This window comes from Olea europaea, chromosome 1 (genome assembly GCF_002742605.1).
Source record: "Olea europaea var. sylvestris chromosome 1, O_europaea_v1, whole genome shotgun sequence".
Taxonomy (NCBI): Eukaryota; Viridiplantae; Streptophyta; class Magnoliopsida; order Lamiales; family Oleaceae; genus Olea; species Olea europaea.
This window is the reverse complement of record NC_036237.1, coordinates 322,651-333,984: the sequence shown is the minus strand read 5'-3', so window position 1 is coordinate 333,984 and position 11,334 is coordinate 322,651. Positions and strand designations below refer to the sequence as shown.

The window sequence follows — 11,334 nt, the reverse complement described above, 5'->3', positions numbered from 1 at the left end:
TTTCAGAAAGAAGATACTCTTGCAGTTTATAAAGACGAACCAGTTATCTGCAATGGTTTTAACTTTGAATACATTGAAATGAAGGTGAAGATACGAGCGAAAAAGAATTCTATGGTAGGGACAAATTTTACCATCGATTCTCACTATTATACAATGCGAACAAGATCCCATGAAAAGCAAAGAATGAAGTATCGATACTCCTGCTTCTGCTCAAGGGGGATCTAAGGAGTGTAGTCTTGACCATCTTGACCGTCACTTCTCGCCGAACCTTCATTTCCGAATGTTCTCTTGCTCATGTTTGCTCGTTGCACTAGACGAACCAAAGCTTGGACCACCTCAGACATAGGCGGCCTAAACTCAGGCTCAGGCTGCCACAAACAACAATTGAATACAGTAAGAATATGATCATAGTTCTATTGAAAGGAGGGAATTATTACTATTGCTAAAGAATCGTGAAATTCATTTCATTTCTAATTAAAACAGTACCTGGACACAGAGAGCAACGGCATCAGCAAAACGAGATAGAGATTTGACGGGATAGAGCCCTTTCAGTGCTGGATCGACCATCTTAGACAGAGCATCAATGTCATGGAGTTGAGGAGTTGCCCATCGAACTAAAGATTGCTCAGCTCTTGCCCTCGAGCTGTGTCAGAAAAAATAAACACCAATGATATTGCAATAGACGTGTACATCCAGCCCTCATTGTCATTGTAATTAATTATGTCAAGATGAAAATTTTACTAATTATCAAAGTAATTATCAAAGTGATCAATTATAAAATTACACAGTAGTAAGTTTGTTGATCATATGATCTTTCTACATCTATATATGGTAATGGCACAAAGAAAATTTACAAGCAATGTCAAAATTTAGTTCATAAACAGAACAAATTTAGTTCGAATTGTGTTCTTGGTCCTTGTATTTTTCTACGAATTATTTTTCTACAAATGGACCATGCACTGCATGGGACATCTTTTAGCCCTCAATATGTTGAATTCAAACTGTAATCCAACTAAGATGTAATGAGAACTCATTATCGTGAACTTGTGCATTTACCCTATCAATTTTTATTTTATTTTTTTTATTTATTATTATTATTTTTTTTTTGACATGATGGTTATTTTTAGTTAGGTGGATTAGACAAGAGTGAACATTATTAAGGAAGAAAAACAAGCTAAAATATTGTCAATTGTAAAACAAGCTAAAATATTGTCAATTGTACCGTTTAATGTTGCCTACCAAACATACTCTTCTTATAGTTTATGGAATCAATGGATAAATACACATTGTAGCCACGACATATATAGAAATTTAATACAGTTTCCTCTCGTGATTTATTGCACAAGATTTTATTTCAAAAGAATATCAATTATTGGGTATATGAAATATTGACTCTTGAGACGTACAGAATTTGTTCCTTAACATTTTGTTAATTATTTGAGAGCACTAATTTATGAAACATTAATTATAAGACGATGGACTATATGCAATTCTATTCTGCTCCAAAGAGATTTAACGTACCTGTCAAATGGTTTACGTCCGCTAAGAAGCTCCAACATCACAACTCCAAAACTATATACATCACTCTTTATGGTATATTGACCAGACATGGTGACCTCGGGTGCACTGTAGCCAGATGCCTGCAAAAGATCCAAACCCAAAAATGGAAATATCATGCAAACTTGTAAAGCACTTTTAAGCTTAGCCAAAATGTTTGGGAATCTACAAATTACACATAATTTTCGGTCTAACTTTAATTTTTAACCACACATTCTCAATTACCATCCACTTATTATCCATACATTTCGTTTGACCCATTACTCCTCCATAAACACACAACTCTAAAGCCTAATTAAAATAACTTTTTTTGCCCAAACATTTTTGCCAAAAGAAAAAAGGAGTAACTTTTAGTTAAAAAATAACATTTTTAAAAGTAAGTTTTTACAAGTACTTTTACTTGTTTTCTAGGCTCAGCCACACACACTCCAAACCTCAAAAAACAGTAAAATTGCTTGTTATGGAAAGTAGGTAAAGACTCCCTTTGACGACAAAAAAAAAAAAAGCAAAAAAAGCTGAATAAACGCATTGATACGTGAAGGGAAGGCAGCAACCTTCATTCCTAAGAAAGCTAATTGGATCATCTTCAAACAAATATGATGTCACTGCAAATTCCGTCTCGAAGAATGAAATAGGGTGACACATACTTTAATTTTCCCCATCCTCCTTCAATACAGAGACAGTCGCTTGGAGACTACTAATCTTCCAAAATTGTTCGGGAAAGATATAAGAGAGCTTTGGGATATATATACCTGATCTGGTTCATGGACGAGGCTCGCTAAACCACAATCTGAAAGATGAGGATTGAGCTCCGTATCAAGTAAAATGTTAGCTGATTTGAAATTCTTGTGAATAACAGATGGTGAACAAACTTCATGAAGGTACCTAGAAATAAAATTTGCTTGAGCAACAGGCCACTTGTGCACTGAAGTAAAAGAGTGAACAAAATACATAAACCACCATTTTTGGCTAAGTTTAAAAATAAGCAAAAATTACTTGAGTTACATTTTGTTTCAAAACATGATCGAATAAGTTACATTTTTCTTACTTTTATGTAAACAAGTTACTTATTCTGATTGTATATGTTACCTTACTTTTTAATTTTAATAAGTGAAAAAATTATTTTTTTTTTAAAAATACTTCTTTGATTATAAGTAAACCCTTTAAGCTTAATCTAACATGCTCTAGGAAAAGCTTTTTTTGTGGTTTCATTTGCACGTGACAGCTGATTACAATAACAAAAACATAGAGGGTGACAATTATGTGGCAAAATTTGTGCTACCGTGTGTAATGCTGTCAACAATTTCCATAAACTGCTAGGCGAACTTACTCTAGTGCACGTGCCGTCCCCAATGCAATCTTGACACGGGTATTCCACGTTAAGGGCTTGCTATCTTCATCTGAGAGATGAAGGAACTCATGCAGAGAACCATTTTTATGGAACTCGTAAACCAGCAAGAGTTGTCCATGCTCAGAACAATAGCCCACCAACTCGGTTACATTTGGGTGATTCAACCGGGAAATCTCTGACACGATGTCCAAAAAGTCCTCGTGATTAAGCAGAGTAGATGAATTTATTTTCTTCACGGCAAGAACCTGCATAGACGTAATGTTTAAATCACTAAATTCAATAGTAGAAAACCCCTAAATGGAACATATATAGTGTGCAATTACAATTTTATAATGACAAAATGTTAATTCAACTCATTTTTTTAAGAAATTCTAACAGTGGAATTGTAGAATTTCTAACTCACACATACCCTTTCAAATCATACCATTTCTTCACAGTTTAATGTCCACTGTGTTCAAAGCAATATTACATCTCTCATGAATTCTTAAATATAAACCTACTTTAAACATCAAATATAAAATGTCCATACAATATTACATTTCAAGAACTGAACTATATGTGATTCCTGAGTTAAAAAAGGTCACCTTTCCGTCATCACATTGAGCACGATAAACGCGTCCAATAGATCCTTCGCCAATAAGGTTTTCAATACTGAAGCTGTCTGTAGCTATCTGCAGATCTGCTACTGAATATGATTTAGCATTTATGGGGACTGTATTGATTTTCTTGGGGGGAACTATAGGCTTCGTCGAAACATCATCCTCATCAAATGATTTATGACGATCAATAGGAGGCGGCTTCAGGGTTATCATGGCAGGAGCTTCAAAGGTTTTTGAGCTGGCTGTGGATAAACTTTGAACGGACTTCATCCCTGCAAACAATAGAAAAATGTCGCAGACAACACGATATGTAGATGTCCAATTTAACTGAAAAAATAATAATAAGTCGATCAATCTTTATACATGGTTATGATGCTACCAGATCTTGTAAATTGAAGAATGTGATATTGATGAAATTTAAGGTTCAAATCTACAGTAGTGAGACCATGCCTAAGTAATAATGTAGCAAATGCCTTGTGAGAGAAAAACATTACAAGCAGTCTGGTACCCAGTATATTTCAAGACAAGACAGTACAGTGGAAAATATAGCTTCTGTTTCTTTTATAAAATTGTCTGATGTTGTATAATCCACCTAGCCAAACAAGTCATACTAACATTTCTCTAATCTGTTAAACAGCCAGATCCTAGTGAAGAAAGTAATAATTAAATTGACTGACAAAATTCACTAAATATTTATGTGAAAATATGAAGGATATGCACCTTGCACTTCTTGTGAAGCAAGAGGAGCAAAAGGCTGATTTTCAGGCTTTTCAATATCCATGGATGGCTTTCTGGATCGTCTCTTTATGATGAAGAATGCAGCTATTGCTCCAACAACCAAAATAGATATAACAATTCCTGCCACACCACCAGCACCTATGCCAGATTTGCTTCCATCTCCTCCACCATCAGACGAGCCACTATTTCCTCCAGATTTGTGATTTCGGTTAGGCCGGCTGGCAGGAGGCGTCCCAGGTGGAGGTGGGGGTGCAGCCCCTGAGCTCCATGAATTACCACCCGTTCTGTGATGTAAAATGCAGGACTTGAATGAAAAATTTTCCACATAGAAAACCAACATATACATATTGAGTCGGGCATTGAGATGCTTACTGTAGATTTATGCTTTTCAACTGCTGTGGAATCCATCCACTAAAATGGTTATTTTCAACGTTCCTGAAAGATAATTGAACATGCATCAGCTCAATAGCCAAATTGATTGTTTCTCATGGTACTCTTTCAAATATATAGTTTTTATATGTTTATATTGCAATTAACTCACAGATTTTCAAGGGGAAGATTTGCAAGAACATCGATGGTACCCGTAAACTGATTGTTTTGCAAATACCTTCATAATGATAAGCTCGTCAATATGGAAGGATCAAAATAAGGATAAACATTAGCACCAACATGTTAACTTACATATCAGTCATACTAGTGAGCGAGCGAAAAGTCTGAGGAATATCACCCGTCATGGCATTAAAAGAGAAATCCCTGAAGCATGAATATTAATCACTGCTTTTTAACAAAATTAAAGAAAACTAACAAACTTGTATTTTGTATCCCAAGTCAAGACAGTATTAATGAAACAATGCTGTGAGCCATCCAAAAACATGCTAAAAATCAAAATGAATCCAAGCATCAAGAGGACAAGGAGGCAGGCTTACAACGTGGACAGAGCGGAAAGTGATCCAAACATGTCATTCAGTTGGCCCTGAATTTGATTGTGACTGACGTTTCTGCAGTGGAAAGAAGCATTTTATTCAATCAGAAATAGGTGCCTGATTTATTTTACTTTTAATTGGAATGGTAGAGATTAAGGTATTACTAACAGGTATTTTAGGGAAGCCATCTGTGAAATTGAGTAGGGAATGCCACCATTGAAGCCATTGCCGGCAAGATTTCTGCATTTGAGAAAGATGTTAGATAAGATCGTGACAATAAACAGAGGGAATAGAATAACAGGATATAAGGACATGACATACAGTCGCTGCAGATTTGTAGGAAGATTATAAGTAATCTGGTTTCCGAGATTATTATTGCTTATATCGCTGCAATATGCCATTGAATCAGAATATAAAAGTATTACAAAGAAATAATGCAAAATAAAAATTTGCAACACACCCTTCATCTTACAAAGTTGTTAAGGATGTCAAACTCATTAGCTGGTATCCCATATTACCAGTGAGTCCAAGTCCCGATATTTTTCTGAAGAATATATGTGCAAAAGTTAACATGTCAGAAAGTAGCCAAATTAAGAAATGAGAATAACAAAAGGAGAAAAGTGTATATTTGGTACGCAGAATTCGATAGGACTGGACATTAATAATAAAAATGATTTTAGCTTCTTTTCTAGTATGGTCCAGTACTATCCAACCTTCCCTAAAACATGCTATTAGGGTTCAAGTGAAATCACATTTCTGTGACTTTGGAGCCTGAGCATGTAATGCCCGTCCAAGATTCTCCACAAGGATCCCCGGTAGTCCCACTCCATTTTGTAAGTTGCTGAGGAGAATTCAAAGCACCATACAAGACCCTGAGAACAGAGGCTGTACACCCAAAGTGTTACCGTCAAGATTACAGCTCAATTTCTCAACATTTATTAGACAGATTATGACAAATCTATACACCAATGCATGATAAAGAATATGCATATACTCAAGTAGGTTAAAATAAATTTCCTCTCAACTTAAGCACGGATATGAATTGCCAATACTCATATAGCGAATTGCAGGAAGATCATTCAAGAAATTATGAATAAAATAAACCCGAATCAAAATGAACATTCCACGAGATTAAAGAACAAATAAACTCAACAAAATATTAAGAACCCCAAATCTTAAAAAAAACAAAAGTAAACTCGACTTTCTAATTTCCTAACCCACTCAATATTCTTTATAAATTCACCTAATTATGTGCTACCCAGAAACTCAACAATCAAAGTGTACACTGCCAATGCTTGCTCTTGTAAATCCCTTGCTACCCAGAAACTCAACAATCAAAGTGTACACTGCAATGCTTGCTCTTGTAAATCCCTTTACGCCAAAAATAAAGAAAAAAATCCATATTTGCACTTACATAACACCAAATCCACTACAAAAATGCAAATATGTTTCATCGATGTATTGAGAAAAGCATATACATTTACAGTAAAAATTGATTATGAAAAAGCAAGCTCAAAATGCTGACCATCATTTGGATCTGTGTCTGCATTGGTCGAGCTCAGCCCAAACACCAGAATGCCAATGAGCAGCGCCGCCGCCGCCACCACCGGTCTCTCCTCCGTCATCTCTCTCTCTCTCTCTCTCTCTCTAGAATCCAGAAAACACAATTCCAGTTTTGGCACAAAAAGACTCTATTATCGAACAGACAGCCCTTTTTCTTCTTTCCAAGAATTTCTTTCTTCTCACTGACGGTCGACAGAGTTTATTGATATTAAAACTATTTTTCTACCTCAAACAGTCCTCACACTTTCTTTATTACCCATTCTACCAAAAGCTGGCAGGCACGATCTGCTAGAAGAATCCAAAGCCACAGAATTCTCCTCCCCACCTGTGTGTGTCTATATGTATTCTGTAAGTATATATTTTATACATCGTATTATTGTAGTACTAACCAAGTATTAGTGGTACGTGTGTCTCTCTTACTTTTTATGGCCAAAATCTTTTCATCAAATAAAATATTTTAATCAGTTAACGCGTACCGTCATTTTGATAGAAAAGCTTGGGGGTGAGGATTGGGGCACTCTTAAGCAAGATTTAAACAGGATTACAGTTCTTCGCTCTTTCACCACCAGGGTCGTAAAGTATAATCACGATTAAAAGTTGCTTTTGTTTTTTTTTTTTTTTAAGTAAATTTAATAATGGTGTCACAGGAAAATCTGGAGAGATCACGGAATCACATAATAAAGTTAGCTTTTTTACTTGAACAAGAATTTTGACCGTTTTGTACAAAAAATTTTCTACTTACTGGAATTATATGATTAGTAACGCATCGTGCTAATAATTTTACTGGGCTATGTTGAGCAAAGTCAAGCTAACTGGTTTTAGAGCCTGGTTGCGGGTGATGTTGAGAATTGATTTTTTGACCGTTAGGAAAAAAGTGGGATCCACCTGTGAGAGAAGAAGTCAAATATGATGATTGAAATAGTGAAATAACAGTCAAAAAATTAATTTTTTGGGAGGAAAAATCACTCCCAAACAGCCCTTTATTTTCCATTCTTTTACTGTACTTTTTCTTCTTTAATTTTTCTATGCATTTCAAATTTGTAGGGTAGATCGTACAAGAATGAATTTCTAAGGACCTATTCGGTAGTGATTTTGAAAATTGATTTTTTGACCGTTAGAGAGAAAAGTGGATCTTATTTGTGAGTGAAAAAGTCAAAAATTACGACTGAAATAATATTGTAATTTGTAATTAGAAAGCTTTGAGAAATAGAAATACATGTTATGTTTTTCTAATTATGCGCTGAGTTTTTTGGTTTCTTTTTATAGATTCCAAGTAACTACAAATTAAAATAGGAAGTTGGAAATGAGAGTGTCTTGTTTCGTCAAATTAATCTATATTTTCTTCTTGTTCTTAGCTCTAAATTAAAAAATAATAATAAAAAATGAAGGTTTGACAAAAACATGGAGCTCGTGTTTAGGCCGATCATACACACTTCCGCTGCGAAAGCATGGTACGCCAATTTTTATTATGAGGTCAAAATAAGCATCTATCAAAGTTGATATGTGACACATTGGTGTCCTATATATATTTTCACAAACTCCTAGTGATACATTTTATACGAGTAATGCTTTTAAGCCCAATGGGTTACAACTTCAATCTGAATGTCATTAATGTAGCATTAAATGATAAGTGAAATTAAATGGCTTTCATTTAACTTATCATCTAGTGTCATTCAAGTTGGGGCTATAATTCTAGTGAAATTACATAACATTACTCATTTTATAATGGATAAATGTTGTCAAAATTAGGTGAACTATGTGTTTCCTACAAAATACCTAAATTGTAAATAAAGGGTATTTGAGAAAAGAGACCTGTTATAGGTATAGGGATTTAAATCCCTGTACCTACCGAATACACACAGGAAGGGGGGAAAAATATTTTACAATATTTTATACATGGGGCCCACTCCCATGTGAGTAGGAATTCAAAAATCTGTCATTTTTCTGGTAAAAAAATTTTGTACCTGAAGAATTTTTCATGAGAAAATAAGATAAAGAGATAATTACTGGCTCATAAATTCAGCATCTAATAACATCCAGACTAAAAGGGCCAATCATATTAAAGAGCGTCTTGATCTTTGCATTTTGTCCACTGTGTGTGGAATTCATATAAGAATAGTATTTACTAGTACTCTTACATTAAGCCCCCGTTTGTTTCTCCTTTTTTTCCTATTAAAATGAAAAATATGACTGTTATTCATTACATCAAGTCATCAAATTTGAATTTCTATCTTTTATGTGGAACTCATAATAATTATATTTTTCATTCTCATTTTTATAAAAAATGGGAAACAAACGCCCCATACATATTTGTTTGTGATAGTGACGGGAATAGATTCAATTTGTGAGTTCAAAAAAATATATATATACTTGTAACATCAGGCTCATCTCAATCAAACTTCTCGTCGACTTGGACCTTGTATGTCCAAAAATAATAATAATAATAACAATAACGTCACCAAAAAGCTGAGATTGAGGATAGAAGGGCAAAATAGTGAATATTAAAAATGGCGACTATAATTTTTCTCTCGTAAATATATTGGATGCAATAAAAGAATTAATGGTTCATGTGTAATTAACTATGGTGATAATTGAAAAAAAAATAATAATAATAAAAATAAAAAAAAATTTGTCAAGTTAATTTTTATTTGACATTTTTAACGAACTTATTTTAGGTCAGGCAATACTCCATAACGCGTCAGATAACAGTCGGTGGTGTCGGCCATACGATGTAACGTTGAAAAAGTAAGCCAATAAAATAAAAGTTTTCAAAGTATTGTGCCTAATTTTCAACAAAGAATTTTATGACTTCCTTGCATCGGTCTGGCAGTAATTGAAAATTGGGAATAAGAGCATCTATTGGCAAGTTAAAAATTTTGCTTAAAAGTAAAAAAGTTATTCTTAAGTGACCATTTTTATACCATTCAGTATATTGTGTTTATTTTCCATTTTTGTAAATATGAAAATGAAAAATATAGTCGTTATGAACCCCATACAAGAAATAAAAATTCAAATTTGTGGTTCGATGTGATAGATAATGGTTATATTTTTCATTTTAATGAGAAAAGAATTGGAAACAAATAGGGTCAAAACTCGCACTAAATGGTTAATATCTTGATCAAGGTACATTACATATCTAATCTTGAAATTATAAATAATATTATGTTTTTGCACATCTTAATGATGACGTTACAATTAAAATTAAATATTAAAATTTTTTATTAAATAAACAACCAAAGAAAAGGACAGTTACAAAAGAGAAGACAAAATATTAAAAAAAAAAGAATAAATTAAATAAATTAAAGAGGGAGATATGGACTACCACTAACGCAAAAATAAACAAAATATTTGTGCATATACACATTGACTTCAAAATTGATAAGAGGATCTAATTTATTTTTAGAATAGAGTTCAACTATGAGACAGTCTCGTGGGATAGTTTCATCGGGAAGAGGGTTCTTCATAAGATCATCGACTTCTTTGACGTTTTGAAATAAGCAAACATAAACCTTCATATGTAATTTTGCGACTTTACTGAAATACTCCTTCGCGGCGAATCTTGTCTGTATTTGCTGTTACTTTATGAGCCTCTAAGCAATTAGATACCTACAAATACAAATAATGTTGAGGTACAATTAATAATTTTTTTTATTTTTTCATTCAATCAAATTTGATCACAATGTCACCTTTAAATGTTATAATCTTATCGTTCACAATTTTGATGTATAATCATTCAATATATTTAGATGCACAAAATTATGAATAAGATGCATGTACCAGAAACAATTAGCAAATGTGTCCAGGTGAAAACTATTATGGCAGATGTGTTACATAGAAAATTCATCGCATACATATCTTGATTAAGCTATGATCTTCCTATACCATAAAAGAAATTGACTTGATTTGATAAGTTCGATTGAGCAATCAATGAATGTTAGAGAAAACCGAATCTTTATCTTTGCGAATGAACGTTTCAACCGAACACTTTATCTAAACCTAATTAAATTTAACGGACGACTCTTTAACGAAATCCCACCACAGAATCAATCTAACATTGAACAATTTTCGAGACAAACTCAATCTGCCACTAATTGAGTGCTGCAACATACTTGATAAAAATAATTGAAAAATAATAGAAAAAGTAATCTTTTTAAAGTTTTCATTCATTTTCATAAATATGACAACATAACAAATGAAGCCCATAGGGATGTTCATTACTGTAATGATAGGGGAGTAGTCACAATTGCACCTTGGCGAGGCAATCTGCTTAAAACTTATGGTTTATTAACTTTTTAAGTTATTGGCAGGGACTTCGAATTGTACCTCCGATGGTTTTATACTCGATTTGAAACGTATTATTGAATCGAATTAGTCCGTAATCAATAAGATCTATAATTAATTTTTTAATAATATTATACAACTCACAAATTACTAATGCTTAGAGTAAGTTTCGAAGTTAAATACTTTTATCGATCAAATTAGAAATAAGTTGTAACATTTCAAAAGATGAACTAATATTGAAATTTGAAAGTAGTAAAACGACCACTTTAAGTGCCATTTCACTCTTAGATCTCTAATTGGGCTCATTTAATTTTACAGGCCC

The 11,334-nt window shown here is 33.4% G+C and overlaps 1 protein-coding gene across 2 annotated transcripts in view; it reads right to left on the bottom strand.

Moving 5' to 3' along the window:
- Positions 1-11,334, bottom strand: part of LOC111402948 (protein STRUBBELIG-RECEPTOR FAMILY 6) — a 15,238-nt gene continuing 3,904 nt past the window's right edge. Inside the window, exons 2-17 of one of the 2 annotated variants that reach the window (XM_023031382.1) lie at positions 6,694-6,803; positions 5,921-6,053; positions 5,641-5,712; positions 5,490-5,555; positions 5,337-5,408; positions 5,172-5,243; positions 4,927-4,998; positions 4,787-4,852; positions 4,618-4,680; positions 4,228-4,529; positions 3,493-3,779; positions 2,888-3,153; positions 2,310-2,442; positions 1,522-1,640; positions 487-643; positions 1-368 (exon numbers count right to left, since the gene is read on the bottom strand). In XM_023031382.1, the coding sequence (XP_022887150.1) occupies positions 222-368; positions 487-643; positions 1,522-1,640; positions 2,310-2,442; positions 2,888-3,153; positions 3,493-3,779; positions 4,228-4,529; positions 4,618-4,680; positions 4,787-4,852; positions 4,927-4,998; positions 5,172-5,243; positions 5,337-5,408; positions 5,490-5,555; positions 5,641-5,712; positions 5,921-6,053; positions 6,694-6,793 (2,127 nt within the window). In that variant the 5' untranslated portion in view covers positions 6,794-6,803 and the 3' untranslated portion in view covers positions 1-221. Of the gene's footprint in view, positions 369-486; positions 644-1,521; positions 1,641-2,309; positions 2,443-2,887; positions 3,154-3,492; positions 3,780-4,227; positions 4,530-4,617; positions 4,681-4,786; positions 4,853-4,926; positions 4,999-5,171; positions 5,244-5,336; positions 5,409-5,489; positions 5,556-5,640; positions 5,713-5,920; positions 6,054-6,693; positions 7,202-11,334 lie in introns of those variants that run through there. The other variant, XM_023031311.1, reaches the window with a different exon arrangement.